The sequence below is a fragment of the Euleptes europaea genome, chromosome 5 (assembly GCF_029931775.1).
Source record: "Euleptes europaea isolate rEulEur1 chromosome 5, rEulEur1.hap1, whole genome shotgun sequence".
Classification (NCBI taxonomy): Eukaryota; Metazoa; Chordata; class Lepidosauria; order Squamata; family Sphaerodactylidae; genus Euleptes; species Euleptes europaea.
The window spans coordinates 62,945,413-62,965,499 of NC_079316.1; the positions used below are offsets into that span (position 1 = coordinate 62,945,413).

Consider the following 20,087-nt stretch of genomic DNA (forward strand, 5'->3'; position numbering starts at 1 on the left):
CTTCCGGTCTATTACCTTCCTATAGAAGCAGGCACAGTGACGTCTAGGATGGAATTCTGTTAAAGCAAGCAAAGATATCTGGCTACCCTGTTAAATGTAAACAATATAAAGAAAAGAAACGATCCTTTTCTTCCGATTCTTGGCTAAATGGCTCTTTCTGCTTCCCACAAACTGTTGGCAGGAGCGATAAATGTGCAGGATATGGAGAAAGTACAGTTAATGTGCATGATGTGTTGGGGAAGAAAGGCATAACATATTGTAATCTGCACGAACACAGCTGGAGGACATGTCGTACTTCCTGTTCGATACTGTGCATGAAATTTCTGGTGTGAGATTAAAAGTGGCAGTTCCTTGGTTGTTTAGGAAATCATTCCTGGTTAATTGAGATCTCAATTTATGCACCATGACGAGTTTTAATCCTTGTTCAAATATATGTACTGACTAAGTGAGAGAGACTAATAAGTGGAGACCGCAAGCACCATATTTTAATCACCGGTTATGTAAGTACCGTTTCATACGTTGTCCAAGCAGGAACTTTGCTCTTAAACTCCTCATGGTTTAGTCATGAGGCTTAAGTGCATCACATTTTGGCGTTTTGAAAACTGTCCTCCTACGTTTATGATTGCTAGGAATAATTTAAATTAAGATTTCCATTTCCAACGGAGGAAAATCCCTGAAAGTCTGAATACAGTTTATCTCTGCAGAGGCATCTGTGGTTTGGGAATACTTTGAGGAATTCACGGCAGGGAAACCCAAGATAGGGAATGACGGCCTACCACTGAGTCAACGTGATTTTGTTCTTCTTTAGTTAAGGTGCTCTGGGTCTCCTTTCTACCTTATGCCTAAGATCATCATACGTGGCATTACTTTGTTTTTTCTGTGAGGAAAGTATGCTTCAAATGAAGTAAATAGATACATTTTATTTAGAAAATCGTAGAGACGTGTTCAAGGCAGCTGACCAAGTAAAAGTAATGCAGTACAATAATAAAAAACAGCAACAAATGAATTAGAAGTAGTACAGGTAAAGGTAGTCCCCTGTGCAAGCACCGGGTCATTACTGACCCAAGGCGGGGGGGGGGGGGAACATAAAACAACCCATAAAAACAACATAGCATAAAACAAAGTCCAGCAGCCTAAAATAATAAATGTAAAACAGTCCTCAGGTTAGAAGCAGACAATAAAAACTGGAAAGGGTGGAGCTTCTCAGTTAAAAGCCTGGATAAATGTGGAATGGCTCTTAAAGGACAGTAAGGTGCCAGGGGATCCTGGGACAGTATACTGTAGGTGAGGTGCCATTACTGAAAGCATCCTGTCCCTGGTGGATATCTGCTGGCAGGGGCACACCGAACAAGGCTTGGAACAGAGAGATGGGATGGAAAGATTTCCTGCGCTTAATTTTTCTATGGAAAAGCTTTCATTTTTGAAGACTGATTGGTTAAGTGACGGGGGTGCTGTTAGAGGCCGGAAAGAGGCTCTCCATACCAGTGCAGGAATGCAGCACAGTGTGTGCATATTCATCTATTTCTGCAGCTTGGACATCAACTATTTGTTGCTATGGGACATGAAATTAACATGGAATACTTCTAAAACATTCTTTACTAAATAGAAGTCAAAATAAATGTGCTAAATCAGATCACATTCTATTTACGGCACTAGAGGTTAATCCAATTAACTCCCTCCCCCCAAGAAAACCATCACTGTTTGGGAAGAGGATCTTAAATTGGCAGGGGAGACATGGGAGGAAGCAGTCCATCAAGTACCCTGTCCCCAAGCTATTGGTGGTATCTGTTCTTAGTCTGATAGCTAATATGTCCTCAATTTGAGATCTGCATGGTGCCCCTATCAGGAAATACAACATCTAGTACTGGTGGGCTCTGCATTGACAATATCTATTCTTAGCCTTCTAATATCAGGCTGCTGTTCATTCAGCTTCATTTAATTGTATTCTAAATAATCCAGTTTTGGCTTCTTCCATGCAAGGGTAGGCTTAGTTTCTTCAAGTAGGTCAAACCACAGTGATTTCTGCTTTCTCTGGGGAATGATGAATCCATCATGAGTAATGTGCACACAATTTTCAGTGCACCATCTTGTTGAAAATCTAGTTTTGGAAAATAGTCATGGTCTGAATGTAGTGTGTGTGTGTTTACCTGAATTCCCAGGGAGGTCAATGACTTGCAGAAGATTAGAATTGACTACGTGAGTTAATTGCAATTTTTCATTTAGGCAGTAGGTGATCTGAACATTTGATCTGAAAGGCTGTCATCTCTCCAGAGAGGCCCTGTATTGAAATGTCGCCTGGATAACATAAAAACCGAGCTTTCAGTGGTCTCAGAGGTTATGCAGTAAAAGAGATCAAGGGAACAAGGGAGTTTGCTGAGCTAGCCATGGTCTTGAACAGTTCAATTTCTTTATAGTAAGTTAAATTCCCGGAGTCCCCAAATGGGCAAAGGATGCCATTTTAATTAGTCTGTCATCCGAAACGGAACTGCACTATTCTACTTTGACACAGACTTGCTACTAATGGGACTTATGCGGGATAATGCATCGTTTTCCTTTAGAGCAGTGGTCTCACTAGGTTTATTGATTGTAGGCTTGTTGCAGCCTCCTTTCCTGCACATCATTTTAAATGTTTTTGCAGCAAGTCACCTAATTCTGTACCCCCCCTTTCACCTGGTACACATAGGTTTTATATTCAAATATGCATAGTATTTCAGATGCTGCACAGAGGCAGAGAAATCTGATATAAAACTCCTGTGAATGACTCACATTTCTGTGTGTGTTGTACATCTGATGAATACAGAACCTTCTGGATTTTACTTTTCAAAAACCTCGGCGTATGGAAGTTTAGAAACACAACTTGTAAAATTTATAAAGATTGTGTTTGTGTTGGCAATTGTTATACCCCGTCTTTTGCATACTTAACGTGCAAGGCAGCTTACGTCAACAAGGAACAAAAAGCAAGAACCAAAAACAGCAACCGAAAACAGGAATAATCTAAAGGAATAACCAGGGGATACTCGAAGTACAAATAAAAGGCAATAAAATTAAAACCAGTAGAAAACTCAGGTTTTTTTTTTCTTTTTTCAGTGACTAGAAGACTCTTCTGTTGTGTTTTGAATTGTTATACCAAAAAAGAAAACACAATCTCAAATCCTAGATTTCTAACAGGAGCCTGTTGGTCTCCCAGAGGTGCTTCAGAAGATATGTATTTAAATGGACACACACTTATGAAGCAGTATTTCTGTGGCAGCAGATGGTTCTCTTTATCTGCTGAGAAGATCTGGTAATGCATTTGATTGCATCTGTTTTCATATAGTGTTACTTGGAGCAGATTTTTTTTAATATCAAAGTAGCAATGTGTGGCTTGTAGTCCTTTTGCATGCAATACGTTTGACTACATGCACTCTAGCCAAACATGTATATAATGGAATTGCTAAATCATGGCAAAGATAACAAATTTTAGCAATAAGGTTTACTGTTGTCTGAGCAAAGCAGTTCTTAGAACCCATTAAACACCTGCAGTGTGCCAGTAATTATTGCAAATAATAATAAACAATTTTAAATTGGAGTTTTTATGAACGCATTTGAATAAATTGGAGACTAGGTTTGCTGAACATATGCAGACTCAAAGGTACTAAAGCAGGGTGACTTACTGCTTTCCTGTCTGCAAAGCTTAATTTGCCATCTTTTTTAGTATATTTGTGTTTCCTATTTTTAAGGTCCCTTCAACTGATTGATGGAGAAATGCTGCATCTGGGGGATGCTTGGTCATTCTTCCCACTGCTGATGCTTCACAAATATGTGTACATCTCTTGATTCCCCATTAATTAATAGCCAGCAATTGAACTGACTTCAGTGAAGATAGTTGTTTGTGATATCACCAGTTGATGTAAAGGCTCTTTCTGTAGCAATTTATTGATGATGGCTCCTTTGCATATAAAAGCCATTTCTTAGAGTTGCAGTTATCAAATTATGAACATACCTGTGAGGACAATCCTAAAAATAGTACCTTAATGGACAACAGATGGGATGGTATAAAGCATCCTTGCACACTCAAAGTGCTATTAATTGTTTGTTAGGATATACAGCTTTCTAGGGGAGAGACAGATTGCAAGAAGTGTTCCATTTATTTTATACATATGGACAAACTGGGATCACTTGTGTACTACTAATGGGAGTAAACTACTAATGGCAGTACTACTAATGGGAGTAAAATGGGAGTTGTGCAAGAAGAGTGCTTAAGGAAGACTGAGATCATCGATAGCAGGCACGGGCTGATGTGTGGGTTATTTCTCTCTCTCGTTATCTTTAAACTAGAATCCCCATGGTCCACTAATGTGATTTAACTTTATGAAGAAAGAATATACACTCAGAGTCTGTAAGGTATAATTAATCTATAGGAAATTATCCTGACAGTGCACATTGTATTAAACGTGTGGCATGCTGAACCATACCAAGATCAGCTTAGACCAGGGGTGGGGAATGTCAGGCCTGGGGGCCGTATAAGGCCCGCGAAATCATTTGATCTGGCCCTTCATGGGTCCTGGCAGATCTCTAGCTCAGAAGGATCTAAGACTGGCGATCTGCCCCCTTGAATAGACTCTATTCAAGGCAGAACCTTTCCCCCCTTGCAGAAGAGTCATTAGTTATGGAGCTGCTAGGACCGCCCAAGAAACTGTGTTAACCCTTTCCCACCCGGGCCGTGGAGAAACGTACTACAAGAGGGCTGGGGGCAGAAGTGGCAACAATGGAGGGGTTAAAGGGCAGGGGCGAGTTCTTTGCCAGTGTGTACTCATTTCGTTCCTGCAGGCGGAGGTAGCAGGAGCCAGCTGTAGATTCTGGCCCCAACCATGCAGAGCAGGATCAATTCTGGCATGCGGCTGGACAGCTACGCCCAGCTGATGCAACAGACCATCCTGCATGAATGGTTCAGCCTGCCAGTGCTTAAAGGTGTTGCACCTGGCGGCAGGTACTGCCGTGGGGCTGTGGTGGTTCAGGGCTTTTAAGAGATTTGAGGAGTTGGTCAGGGAGAGACTTCTGGATCAGCAGCAGGCCCTGGGGTGGAAGCTTCAGGATCCAAGTTGAAGTCAGAAGCCAGCACTGTTTCTCAGGGTGAGTGGGCTGACTCAGAGTCTTGGGGCTCCTCCTGCACCACTAAAGAAGGCTCCTGGAGGTATTTCAGTTTGCCTCCTTCTACGACAGGGTTAGGTGCCCAACAGCTTCCTCCTCAGGGTTTTCAGCCTCCTCGCCTGACAAGGAGGAGTCCATACTCTACTCCAGAGCTTCCCAAATTGTGCTCCGTGGAGAACTTGGTGCACCACAAAACATCTCTTAGTGCTCCATGAAGAGATTGGAAAGAAAAAGACTACTGTCATTCGGTTTAGTATATAGGTGCTAGGTGAAAATTAGTGCTCCATGACAAATTTCTCTCCTGAAATGTGCTCCATAACTCAAAAAGTTTGGGAACCTCTGCTCTAGTCCATGACCCTTAGCAATGGGCTACTGGCCAATTTCTGGTAGACTACAATATATCAGCCCTAGACCCAAAGTTTTATGATTCTAAATTTCTTAGATCTGTTGTAGGTACTACAGATGAGACAGACGCTGCAAAAATGACTTCCCCAGCAAAAATTATCCCTGTTCTATCTGTAATGTCTAGGGATTAGAGCTTCAATGAACAGATTTTCGTTCTCTAACGTGCATTCGGATGCAAGTAGCGAGAGTAAGAATGAATAGATTCTGATCCAGTGCTGGTTCTTACAGTGTGAAAACACTTTTGCAATAGTAGCATGCTATCTACAGTAAAACTCTGGGAATAGCAAACTTTAGCAAGATAGAACAGCTAGGCTGAATGGTTCTAGTTCCGTAAGTCATAAGTCTTTACCCAGTCACTGTTTTCCAGTGCTGTATGGGAACCTCTTTGGTCTATGAAGTCACCCATTGCAGACTCTTCTCCCACCCTCTCGTCTTGATAGTCTGATCCCCCATGTGAGTTCAGTCTCAAAGTAGAGGCGGATATACAGGGTCAAACAATCCAACAGCTTGTAGGGTAAAGATCCGATAGTTCTTCAGTAGTGACAGAACAATTACAGCATCTAGCAGTAAAAAAATTTTTAGTGCAGAGTTAGTACAAAGTCAGCTTTTTCTCTGTGGAGAAAAATTATTCTGGAAGAGAGATATAATGTTTCGCTGAATGAAGACATCATGTTGACTGTTCATTAACTCTGATGTTAAATTTGCTCTGTCATCTATAGCATTCTCCTGCCCCTGAGATTTTTTGCCCGTTGGGTCTGATTTATTGGATGACTCACATAATGGAAAAACAGATGATGTTTTGTTTTGTTTTTAGATATCCTTGATCTGATGGTGTAATTGAGGCTAAATAATTAATTCCTTTATTGAGTTCTTACTTTTCATTTATCTTATATGTGTAGGGAGAAGGGTTTGTTTTGACTCTGTCCCTTAAAATATCAAATCCAGTAGTATTCCTGGTTCAGAGTTTGAAATGCTGTTGTAAGATTAAATAAGACACACATCATGTAAGAGCTGATGATGTGTGGTTGTAAATAAATAGTTCTGGAATTGTAGAGTCTCTTCATAATAGGATATTGAATATTTTCTGCTTCTTGTTTTATTGTATTAATTTGATACTGCCCTGGTTAATCAGAGGCCACCCCAAGGTGTTTAGCTGTCTGAAGAAGCTGCAGTACATAACTGAGGATGTGTCCTCTCTGACACCTTACAGTGTTGTAGAGGATGCTAATATATATCTTGGACCGTATACCATGTGAACAGTATCCCTAAAATAATGCCTCACCAAGGAACTTTGTGGGTTGTTTGTGCATTTGGGTCATGTGGTTACTTCATTAGCTTTCATTTGATTTCTTGTAAGCTTCCTCAAAACACATAGCCAATTAATCTTGCTTATATTAAATACGAAGGAGCCCCGTGGCACAGAGTGGTAAGCTGCAGTATTGCAGTCCCAAGCTCTGCTCATGACCTGAGTTCGATCCTGACGGAAGATGGTTTCAGGTAGCCGGCTCAAGGTTGACTCAGCCTTCCATCCTTTCGAGGTTGGTAAAATGAGTACCCAGCTTGCTGGGGGTAAAAGGAAGATGAATGGGGAAGGCACTGGCAAACCACCCTGTAAACAAAGTCTGCCTAGAAAATGTCAGGATGTGACATCAACCCATGGGTCAAGAATGACCCAATGCTTGCACAGGGGACCTTTATCTTTTTTATATTAAATATTAACTTAGCCATCCAGATGAGATCATTTGGATCTAAAAACCTTTTTAGTGGTGAATGCTAATATGTCCATAGTTCTTTCTATGGCAGAGTGCTAATATGGGAAGATAACTTCTGTGGCGAAGTGCTGAGAGGCCTAGATTAATTATCACATAGCTGGATGCAGGGCAGGGCTCGTTTTCTCTCTGAAGCTGCCATCCTCAGTAGGTTTGATGAGATTAGGTGTGGTCCCGCTCTGCCCTCTGTCATGGAAATGACCAGAAACCTATTTATGTGGCCAACTTATGTAGAGGAGAGTGTCCTGTCCTTAAGATGTAATGTGTGTCAGAAATATAAATCAAATGAGAGGCAGTATGGCAACAGCGGCACTCCATGCTTACAAGGCCTTACCAATTCACTTCTGTTACCATTATTAAAATACCACTATACTTAGGGTTGCCAGTTCTGAATTGGGAAAGTCCTGGAAATTTGGGAGTAGAGCCTGAGGAGGATGGGATTTTACGGCAGGGATGGACCTCAGCAGAGTAAATTCCGAAGTGTCCACCATCCAAAGCAACCATCTTCTCCAGGGGAACTTATCTCTGTATGGAGATCAGTTTCAATTCCAGGAGGTTTCCAGGCCCCACCTATAAGTTGGTAACCCTAACTGTAACCCGGACTTCTTGTAAGAAGCTTAGGAAATATTATGTGGGTTTTATCGTATCACCCTTGTGAGGCTGATTGTGAGCCTCTGCAATGTTTCCAGGGGCCAGTGTACCATCCAGGGCCTCACTCTTCTGAGCCTTGACAGGCCTTAGTCCTGAACAGGGAGGTGGTTCAGGTCATCTGTGCTCTTGCTTCTCTATCACCATTGCTTTTCTCCATCCGACTAGTGAGAGCTAGGGATGCTGGTGACTCAAGTTCTGTGTCGTTGTGTGTACCAGACTTGGATCCCCAATAATAATGGAAGGCTTGTGTGAGGCTTCGGCTCCTACAGCAATAGATCTGTGAAACTCAGAAGTATGCGCTTCCTCTTACCATCCCATTCTCTCTGATTCAGGTGACAACCAAACTTTATGCCATGCCACTTCCTATGCAAGATGTGCAAGACAGTTGCCAGCAGGGCCCATCACATATAGTTACGTATATCTTGGAAACAGATCGTCTGTTGCCCTCCCTTCAGACATTTCTCTTTCGTGGTTTCTAAAAGCTTTTAAACAGGTAATAATTTAGGGGGTCAGGAGTTTGGCCCTTTTCCCTCTGAAATTGATATCATTAGCAATTCAAGGGGGGAAGCATGTTTTTCATGGCTCATCCCCATCAGTTATGCTGGTAAGTGGTACGCCTGGCATTCTGCCCAGGGTCTTTTGTCATTGTGAAGTCGAATAAAATGGATGCTCATTCTTTGTAATGGAAACCCATTAGCTTTGGCATACCCTGTAGCATACCACAACTAATATGGAGTATCTTAGGCGCAGAAGAGCCAGAGCCCCCACTACAGTCCCTGTTAGGAGACCACCGAAAACAGCTCCTCTTTTTACTGAACCCCACTTACTCTGTGCCACATAGGAGTGATGGCAATGTGGTCTGCCACTGTTTTTTGAGTTTGTGACAACTTCTCCATGTTACTGGTGACAGTTAGAGGGAGCATGAAGGCCAGTGGTGTTGCGGTAGTGAATGGTGGTGGCCTATGCTTGGGAAGATCCAGAGTCAAAGCCTTGCTAGTTATGAAATTTACTGGATAACATTGCACTAGTGACCCTCCCTTAGCCTAACATACCTGCATAGGTTTGGTTAGGATAAAATGGAAGGGGGAGGAACCATGTTTGCTGCCTTAAGCTCTTCAGAAGATATAGGTGGTATAAAAATGTACTAACTGAGCAGACAGTATCGATACAATAATCAGTACAATGATCAATACAATGATCAAATTAGGTCTCGGGAGCATTATAGAGAATGGGGTGAGGATCAGATATTTGGGTGGGAGACAGTGCTTGGCAGCATCTCAGTGGCAACTGCAACATGTGCTCTGGCTCATTATTAATTTGTCTGGTTTTCCACGATGTACGTATGACTTTCTAACATGAAGAAAGCAGCCCTTGCTCTTACATACAAGAATAGTATGAATTTGCGTTAATTTGGGTTCTGCTTCCTCAGTTGTACAGTTCTTTATTTTTTCCATTCATTGTTACGGAAGTCTGTCTAATCTCAAATACCTGTTTAGTGAAACAATCAAACGTAAACCAAAGCATGCATGTACCCTCTCACCCTCTTCAGATACATCCCAGGCAATGGAAATCACACGCGTAGAGGGTGAGCAGGAACGAACACAATGGATCTGCCTCCCCCTGCCCCCTCTGTGATAGCAGGTTCCAACCCACTCAGTCCCCCTTCCTCTCGATGCATGCTATTTCCACTAAGGATATATTCTTATGTTCCAGCAGTGTTGATTGGTGTTTTCCTCCCCTCTGGGGAACCTCCAATCGCAACACGTTCGGAATGGTGATTCCACACTGCTGATTTTTATGTGAACTTTCCCTGTGTGTGCGTCCTACCTTCCTTACAGACTGTTCCGTTTTTTGGCATTTTCCCCTTTTGTGTGTGTGCTTGTGTTTTTGCGATGGTGTCCTGTGTTGAATACAGTCCATTTGCGCATGCACTGTCTCCCTTAATCAGTCACCGCCCCAAAGCCTACCTCTGTATTGTACCTTGCATACATGTCTAGCATTTGATTGGTTAGCTGCTTTTCTGCAGCTGGTTGTTTTCATTGGCTGTTAAGTCCTTTGCTCCCTTTTTGAATTATATACAGTAGCTAAAAAATACAGCAGATCTATGATCATGGCTGCTGTCAAGACTAAGGTGATGTTGATGTGGAAGTTTATTGTGGAGGTCCTTCAAAGCACCCTTATAAAGTGCACAGTTTTTCTGAAGCAGCAGATGTTCTGATTGACCATTTCTGGTTCATTTAGTGCATGCATGGTATATCACTGTTTTGATATATCGCTAGCATGCAGTTTTTTTAAAAGTGCACCATCCACTGTGTACAACAAAAGAGTGAGGTGTGTGGAGCCTTGAGAAATGGGACAGGCATTACAGACAAAGCAAAACAATGCAGTCAAGGCGTTTTCAGGAAAAAAGATTGGAGAAAACCCGGTTTCAGAAAGAAGCAAGAAAAGCCAGGACAGCAAGGGATATCAATGGAGCTGTGAGGAAACGAGTTTTTTAAAACAGTTACAAAGGGAAATGAAACGTCAGCAGTAAGTCTGACTTGAAGAGGCCTTTTTCTGATGAAGCTCTTACTACATTGTCTTCTGTCTTTAATTCATTTTCCGCATAGTGGTATGTTGTACTCCTGGCAACTTTTTGTTTGCATTGCTTTCTAACTCTGGAAGCGACTTGATGGCACTTAATACACGCACACAGTCCTAGTCCTATTGCATTGTTTATTGGATGTCCTATGCTGGCTGTTGGAATTTTTTAATTTTATGTAATCCACCTTGACCCTCAGCAGGAAAGGCAGGATATAAATGACGTAAATGAACAGGAAGTCTTGTTTGTGTGTTCTCTTCAAGCTTTAGGGATGAACACATGAAGCTGCCTTATACTGAATCAGACCCTTGGTCCATCAAAGTCAGTACTGTCTACTCTGACTGGTCCAGGGTCTCAGGCAGAGGTCTTTCACGTCACCTACTTGCCTAGTCCCTTTAACTGGAGGTGCCGGGGGTTGAACCTGGGACATTCTGCATGCCAAGCAGATGCTCTACCACTGAGCCACAGCCCCTCCCCAAATATGAATATATGAAGAGGCACAAGATAGGCTTTAGATTTTTGAACACACAAGGCTGTCTTATACTGAGTCAGATCATTTGCCTGTCAAGGTCGTTATTGTCTGCTCTGACTGGCAGTGGCTATCCAGTGTCTTGAGTCTTTCACATCATCTACTACCTGATCTTTTCTTTTCTTTTTTGCTGGAGATGCTGAGGTTAACCCTGGGACCTACTTGTATGCAAAGCAGGAGCTCTCTCACTGAGGCACAGCCCCTTTCCCATTTATGCCAAATAGAGAAAAGAAACATCTCGGTAAAATCTTTTTGTATGACTTCAACCTCCAACACATAGCTTGGTTAAAAAAAGCAGTGTAGCAAACGGTGCTCAGACTGATTGAAATCCCTATTTTTCAGTTTCAATTTAGAGATAATATTCATCCACTTTTTCTTGTCTGTATTGGTAAGTGTACAGTTTCCTTTTTTTTCCTCCCTAGAGGGTGACAGCATTTACAGAGATGATTGAAGCCATTTCCCTTTCTTTCCAAGCTTTCTTTCTTTTCCCAGCATTTTGCAATTCTTCTTCATGACAGGCTCATGGAAGCTGATGGAGTACATTTCCACTTTAAATCAAAATTTTTATTTCATTAAAATATTCTAACATTAACATCCTACATGTCTGCACCTTTTAAAAAAGAGGCAATTAATATTGTTTTTTGAGTATCCTAAGTCAAAAAGAGGAGGTACACTAGATTTCATGGTTCATCCTCATGCTGCATCTGTGTGTCTTGTAAGAATAGTGTCACTTCAAAATTATGGCTAGTATTTTTATTAAGCTTCTGTTTTGTTCTTTTACATCTTAAATTAATGATTCCCCCTCTTTCTCATAGAAATATATAGCCATTGGGCAGCTGGGAAAGGCAACTGATACATTTGATTCTTCAGGAAAAGTAACAGAAGAAAAACCTTACCGTAAGCAACAAGCTAATCTTTTTGTAAATAAATAAATATTTGACTTCCATGCTTTGTTTGGAACTTATTGAAGTAAAGATGGTGTCAAGGTCAGATTCCTAGTTTGGTTTTGAAGTGATACCATCAGTTCGACCAACTAAGTTCTATTGATCTTGGAGATGGGAGAAGTAGTCTCTCATTTACAAATTCATATACAACCCTGGATTCCTAGATACCAAGCCTAGCATCATAATTGGTCTTCAGATTAGTAAGAAACTAATATCAAGGCGGACAACAGAAATGAACAGTCCATAAGATGATGTCCCTGTTGTGGACATTAGTGATGATTGATTGTGAAAGGATATTCATAAGGGAATGGGAGGCTTCTTGCCCTGCTAGCATACACTCACATCATCCATAGTGGCTTATTGTACCTTCGACTAATGGTATATTTTTCCCTTTTGTTGCATGTATGCAGGAGATGATATCACTTACTGATTATGAGGTTCAGAACACAAAGAGGAGTGTTCCCAGTTCTTTCTCCATCTTTTAAGTGCTTCCTTTCTCTGTGGATTCTATCCCTTCAGAATTCTCTAAGTTGCAGACCGACAGCTAAATAAACACACTTATCTGAAAACTGAGGAAGAGTCCTTTGAATGGTTGAAATGCTTTGTGTCTTGCCTTGCTTCTGCAAGATGCATCTCTTCTGTGCTTTTCAGAAGTAATGTGCAGCTAATTGGGAGGGGAACTTAGTACTACTTCCATTAATTCCTTCACTACTTAAAAGAAGAGAGCTATAGATAGCTTGTCTCCTAGCAACTACTATACAGTCCTCTATATTTATAACAGCCAGTAACAGGTAGCAGCAATAAATTATCTTCTGTTACCTTGTGGTGATAAAGAAGCTCTCTGTGGATTTTTCTTTTCTCCTGTTTCATTTTTGTGCTCTCTCTTCACATTTTGTCTCTATTTTGCCATGCCTATCAAGACTGTATTGTTAATACCCTTATAGCTTATATCACCTTTGTTTAGTGCTCAAAAATCCAACTCCATTTTGATTCCATTTCAGTGCCTTCAAAGTTAGCTAATCTTTCTGTCTGTGTTTGTTACTAGGTTTACCAGATGATGCTTAGGTACAAAATCACCCGTGCATTCTTTAATGGAAAGCAGCAATACTCAGAATGTCAAACACTTACAGCCCAATCCTGAAGGGGGGTAGTGGATCTGCAGCAGCGGGGAGCAGCACAGCTCCGCCATCTCCTCTGAGGCTTCCTGGCTGCCGCGGAGGCATAAAAATCCTTTAAGTAAAATTTGAAATTAAAAGTGGGAAACTGCCCCGAAAAAGGTTGCGCAGCCTTCCACCACTCAAAGTGGCATTCCTGGGGTGAAAGGGCTGGGGAAGCTGCCCAAAGGCAGCTCTACCTTCTGGGAAAGTCCTGCCAGCTGAAGCTTCTTGTGTAGATACACATGGAGGGCTGTTTCATGCAAGCAGAATACCCAACGTGAAAGTGACCTTTGTATGGGAAATTGTGTCTTGTTAGGGTTGCCAGGTGGGCTCTTCACTCCAGCGGGAGCAAAAAAGTGGGAGGGAGTGACATCACTTTCTGTTGTAACTGGAAGTGACGTCACAATGCTCATGGAATTCCCCGATCTCTATAGTTTTTACCATAGAATCAGAGTTGGAAAGGCACCACCAGGGCCATCTAATCCAACCCCCTTCACAATGCAGGAAATTCACAACTACTTCCCCCACCCCCCAGTGAACCCTACTCCATGCGCAGAAGATGGCCAAGATGCCCTCCCTCTCATGATCTGCCTAAGGTTATAGAATCAGCATTGCTGACAGATGGCCATCTAGCCTCTGCTTAAAAAGCCTCCAGGAAAGGAGAGCTTACCACCTCCTGAGGAAGCCTATTCCACTGAGGAACCGCTCTAACTGTTAGAAAATTCTTCCTAATGGGGGTTACTGCACTAGGTATTCCCAGCGATGTATTAAGAGTTTGAAACTGTTATAAAAAATACTGTTCGCACTTTCTATGTAATCCTACCGATGTATTAAGAGTTTGAAACTGTTATAAAAAATACTGTTCACACTTTGTTTGGCCCCTTTAGCTGTGAAGACGTCTTCCAACCATTTTTTAGCCGTAGTATCCAAAAACCTTTTTAAAGCGATGTTTTTTATAACATTTCCAAACTCTTGATACATCGCTGGGAATACCTAGTGCGGTAACAGCCAATGTCTGGACAGAAACTCTTTAGATTTAATTTAAACCTGTTGGTTCTGGTCTGAATTCATAGAACTTTGTGAAGTCATTTGCCACCCTACCCACCCCTCATTTTTGCTTCCACTGGAATGAAGAGTAGCAAGTGGGGAAATCTTACTATCAGGCCTAAAGCGTACATTTAGCTTAAGGAAAGATTTCTGAACCAAAGTGAATAGTTTTAGTCCTAACAAAAGGTTGCTTCTTTTTAACCTGATGTAATCCGGTGGCCAGGTTTGCGTCACAGTGGTGATGTAGTTAAGCACCTAAAATAGTAACAGATTTCAGAAGGATAGACATACATCTACTGAGGTGGGCTCTAGTCTGCAAAAACGTGTGCTATAATAAAACATTAGTTTTTAAGGGTGCCACAAGGTTATTTTTTTAAACTAAAAATGCCAGACAGTGCCTATGTTCTCTGCTGCTAATCTGTAGTATTGCAGGCAGTGAAGTTATGTGTACTGTGAAACAAACTAGCTTGAAAGCTGCTTTGTGTGTTAGATAAGTTCAGGCATAAATACATGAATCTGGTTCATATGGGATCAGATTGTTTGGTCTAGCTAGAGCAGTGCTATCTGCTTTGAATGACAAAGTCTTTCTGTAGAAGTCTTTCATATCACCTACTCCCTGATCTTTTCTTTTAACCTGATGCCGGGACCTTCGACGTACAAGCAGATCCCCTACTGCTGAGCGCTTTCCATGCATAAATTTGGTTTCACATCTTACATCAGAAGGGCAAAACTTGCAGCTCTCCTTCCAAGTAACTTCTGAAAGTGTTCTTGGAAGAATAAGAAATCGCATAACACCCAATGTTTGCTTTCGCCTCTTCTCCTTTCCATTATCATTAATGACAGTTCATTTAGATCTCTGCTGGGCACAGTGGCAGCATCTGCCATCAAGATTCCAAGTGTTCTATTTGTATAAAGTGAGATATTAAAGCTGTTTCCTTCCAATACAACAGAGGAGATGAAATGTTTTCTTTTCAAGAAATAACCTCTTATCTGTATCGTGAGAGCCATCTGTTCAGGAAGAGAGCTGTAAGAGCTGCGAGGAAGTAAAGAGCAAGGATTAAAGCATAAGAAAAAGACAGTCATGTTGTGTGTTCTTCAGCAAGAATCCATCAGGGATTTACTAGAGCGAGGCAGTGTGGATGCTGGGAATTGTTCAGCTTAATACGTGAAGAACAGTTATTAAATCTTACCACCTTTTGATTGTAATATGATGGCTAAATTGTCACATTTAAATCACTCATTTTGGTTTAGGCACTGTATGAACAGAACATTTGGGCACCCTGTCTTTGAAACTCTGTTTAGGAAGTAATCCAAAGCACCAGCCAGAAATGGGTCCTTGGGAGACTTCCTGTCAAGTTGGAAGAAAATTGTCTTTGGCACGTTTGGTTCTTTGGGCAGCCTCTTGACACACGGGTGTACATTACAGAGATAGGATTTATATTATTATTTTGCTGGTGGCTAATGATTCAAAGGCACTGCTGCATGCACAAGAAACTTAATCTGGATCTAGATGATTGGGGCATTTCGTGTGATCTTGAAAACTTCCCTTTAATCTCTCCCAGGTTGAAAGTGTTTCGATTATTAATAAGTGGTCCCTTATGCTTTCCTCCTCCACACTATGCATCCTTGTTTTGGGAGAGGAGTAGATCAACCTACATTAGCATATGTCACAATGTGAAAGATGAAGTTGTTTTTTTAAACAGTGCGTAGGTTATGGAATAGAAATGAATGCACATTAGACTGGAAGCAACGGGGGAGCCATATCGTGTAAATGGACTGTTTGTGTTGGAGTGAGTTTTATATTTATCTCCCAGCTTATATACATACATAATTTTGAATCCAAGGGTTTTCTGTATTTTTTTAAAATCAAGAGTTTTCTTTGATCCACATAGGAACATGCTCAAGAGCATTTGATGCAGATTAGTTATCTGCAATATCTTTTAACAGTTTCACTGATGTTGGTCTAGTTTGAAGTAGAATGTTCAGATTCTCCTACGTTTAGATCTCATGCATTTGTTTAATGGGGGAGGATGGGAAATTTGATTTCCTACCAGACTGAGAAGCAGAGAAACAGGAAGAAAAAGACACTTGGGTTTCCTGCTCTCTGTTCCATGATTATAGCATCTGGAGTTCGTAAAAATATCAAAGCAGGTAGACTTTTCCCACTTCAGTATCCCCATGGATCATGAAAAAGTGGGGAAAGTCTACCTGTTTTGAGTTTTTTGTGCTTGATTTGTAACTATCAAAATGTGAGATACTGTTTTGTTTTTTTTGTTTGTTTTTTGCCATCTAGTCACAGCTGACCCTGTAGGGGTTTCACGGCAAGAAAGGTTTGCCATTTTCTCTGATATTTCCCCTGTATTTTCATCATACAAAGGTTTGTGTGTGTGTGTGTGTGTGTGAATTATATACAATCCAAAAGGGCAGTAGATTTTTTTTCTATATTTATGAAATGCCCAGAGTATGTCAATTGAAATATGAATAATCAGTACTGAAGTGTGTGTATGGTTGTCTTTGCCTTTTGTCAGATCAGGTAACAGAAGAAGATCTTGAAAATATTTTGCAGAAGTTCACAGGGAGCATCATGCAAGTTCCTCCACTGTAAGTTTCTTCAGTGCTCTATGTAACCTTGAAAAGCCTAGTGGCAAAACGCTCACTTTACTGGCAATTGAAAGTGTCCTTTTTACCGTAATGTACTGACAAGATAAGGCAGGCTTAAAGAGTTTATTAACTTCATAGCTTCACAACAGAATGTGACATCAATCTGGACAGCATGCGAATGGCTCTTTTTACTTGTTAACTTATGTCAGGCGTTCAAGTCACCACAAAGGTAAACTTTTTTATCTTGAGCTTGATATATAAAGCAGAGTCAAATGGCACTGCCAAATGTTCATGAAGCTTATGTACACCATAAGTAGACGGCATTATCAGTGAAGTTGACAGTGCATATTGGAGGAAAACTGGACACAGCCCAACTTATAAATTGATTTCCCAAAGTCAAGAAGCAGGATGTGCTTGGCAGAAAAATGGTGCATATGTCATTTGGTCTTCTAAGTGGATGCCCATCCTGTTATGGAACCGTGTGCAGCTAATAGAGGAGATGGGGAACCTGTTAGGTGTCTTCCTTCAGGAATGAAATACTTCAGTTTCGTAAGTGTACACTTCTGTTTACTAGAATCCCCAGTCTGACAAAGTGTGCAACATTCCTCAAGGAAGGAGGTAAGATCTCTTACCAAATAAGGAATGACTGTGTTAAGTGATGTTAAGTACACAGTTTTGCTCAAGCACCTAAGAAGTGCTTTGCTGGGTCAGAACAAGGTCTACCTAGGTCAAGATTCTTTGTAAGAATCTCAGCGGCAGGCAGGTGCTGAGTGGTCCTCCAGAAAAATTGGCCGGTGGTCCAGCAGTAGACCCCTGTCTACTTTCTGCCCACTATGTCCTATACTTGCCTCTGATATAGTTGCTCAACCATGGCAAGGAAGTTAAGCTGATTGGCTTTCAAAGATTTCTGTCCAAGCACAGACATTGTCTTTTCCCCTTGCACTTAAACCCTCTAAATAGGAGGGCAAGTCTTGCTACACAGGATCAGTTGGAATCCCTAATGACTATGTGGTGGAAAGTTGCTCATAGATGCCAACACCCCACCCCAGTAGGTCCCAGCATAACCGTAAGGAAGTTAAATAGATTCTTACACCTTCCCGGGGGCAAAAATGCTGGAGCCATGAAGCCACTCTTTCCCCTGCCGCCAGCGCAGCCATGCCAGCAGGGAATTCCCAGAAGGGCGTGGAGGGGTGTTGTGGGGGCAGAGCTGCCTTTAGGCAGCTTCCTAACCCCTTTTGCCCCAGGAATACCCCCTCTCGCAGCGGTGTTACTGCGCCACCTTTTTTGGTGGCGTAGCTTTGCTGTTTTCAATGGAACCATTTTCTTTAAATCTCTTTTAAAACTTTTAAACTGTTTTTTTTCGGCGACCGGGAAGCCTCTGTGGAGGCGGTGTGGCTGCGTTGCTCCCAGCCACCGTGGATCTACCTCCCCTTCAGCAGAAGCAGGGTCTTGCAGTTTGAGTTGTCAGGCCTGAATTAATGCAAATGGAAGTTGAGAATGTTGGATAGGTATTCCAGTCTAGTAACTTTTTATATCATTCAAGGCCCCTGGTGATAATTGAATACAGTCTCAGAGCCAGCTAGCACTGCTGCGATAAGACTTCACCTCATGTTACAAAGTGAGCCATTGATTTCCTCATAAGTGGGGGTAGGGGAGTATTCTAGCATAGTTCGAGTTATGTTGTCCTTCTGGTTTCTCTGCAAAACCTACACATTCAGCTGTAAATTGTCATATGTACTTTTTATATTTATCATCTAGCTTCTCTATCATGCTTTTCCTTTGGCCAGTATAGATCTCAATTACATTTACTATATTTGGAAATATTTGAAGGACTGAAATGGTCTCCTACAGTACATTAATTATTTTTAAAGCATTTCAGGCTTGTGTTCTCATTAATTTTTTAATACCCACTTGAATTCTTTCTGTTCAGTTATTCTGCCCTGAAGAAGGATGGACAGAGGTTGTCAACACTGGTTAAAAAAGGAGAAGCTGTGGAAGCAAAGCCTGCCAGGCCGGTTATAGTGTACAGTCTTTCTCTCAGAAACTTCACGCCACCCTTTTTCACGCTTGGTAAGGTCAAAAGTGTTAGATGTTGGATGTCTTTGATCAGATATTTTCACTGTTTCTTTTATTCTGATGTGGGTTTGTATTCAATTGAACTATATAGTTGTTAGCCGAATTGCTCTGTAATATGGGGAAATTAGCTTAAGCAATCAGTAACTATGTATTTATAAAGCGGGATGCACTCAGCTATACCAGAATCCGTTTAATGAGACCCTGAATAAAGATATAGACAATGGATTCCAAATTAAAAGTGTTTATGTTGTTTTTCAATCAAATCAGTGTTGCATACACACACAAGGAAATCTAAGAAATTCAAAGAGAGGAGTACAAGCACAGATGCCAATGTGGCAGGAATCGTTGGTGGGATGATATTTACCTTCTAGACGAGATGTTGTCCAAATTCACGTAGACTAAGACAGAGAAATCAATAGCAAAGGCAGGGACAAGGGGTTCCTGTAGACTTGGCCAGCAAGGCGGGAGGGAGCGTGGTCAGGCTGCGCAAAACCCAAACCGACAGAGTAACGGCGAAGGTGCCAGGAAAGACCTAAGGTGACATAATGGGCTAGGGGCACCCCAGATATACTGTTTTTCTGGGGGCGGGGAGAGGGGATTTACCCCTCCTAGGTTCCCAGGTGACAAAAGGTGACAAAAGGATTAATCTGTGGCTACCGGGGTGGGGTAGTGAGAATTTGGAAATCTATTCTAATTCCAATGGCTTTTGCAACCTGGGAGGAACCGGGAGATTTCTGCTGAAGTGATTAACGTTCTGGAACAATGGGTGCGTTCTCTGCAAACGTCCAGGGATTGCTGCTGCATAACAGGAAGAACGACTCATCTGATATCAGGATCGCTGCTGATTGTCCATTAAGCTGCTGATGTTGCAATGGGAGAGGGAGGTGTTGGCACTGACTACGTGACTGACTGCTTTCCACCACATGGCTGCGGCTGAAACAGGCTTTGCACAAGAACATGGAGTTACTCCGGTTCGCTGGAGGTTGCCCTTGCTTGTTTCCAAGCTGCTGGCTGCACGGAGCTCGCAGGAGCGGCCGTGTCTGTTTGAAACGGCGCGCGCAGCGACCGCCCAGTAGCGTTTGGAGCAGGCGCGCGGCTGGAACAGTAGTCAAGTGCCTGCATAGCGGGTTGCCAGGTCCAGTCCAGGAGTTTAGGCGGCCCGTGTGCTTACATAGTGTTCTCGTTTTCAAAAATATA

General features: G+C 41.9%; 1 protein-coding gene across 1 annotated transcript in view; it reads left to right on the forward strand.

Moving 5' to 3' along the window:
• Positions 1 to 20,087, forward strand: part of TRUB1 (TruB pseudouridine synthase family member 1) — a 52,523-nt gene that overhangs the window by 18,829 nt on the left and 13,607 nt on the right. The window contains exons 4-6 of the mRNA XM_056850460.1: positions 11,881 to 11,962; positions 16,742 to 16,814; positions 18,745 to 18,884. Coding sequence (XP_056706438.1) covers positions 11,881 to 11,962; positions 16,742 to 16,814; positions 18,745 to 18,884 — 295 coding nt within the window. The remainder of the gene's footprint in view (positions 1 to 11,880; positions 11,963 to 16,741; positions 16,815 to 18,744; positions 18,885 to 20,087) is intronic.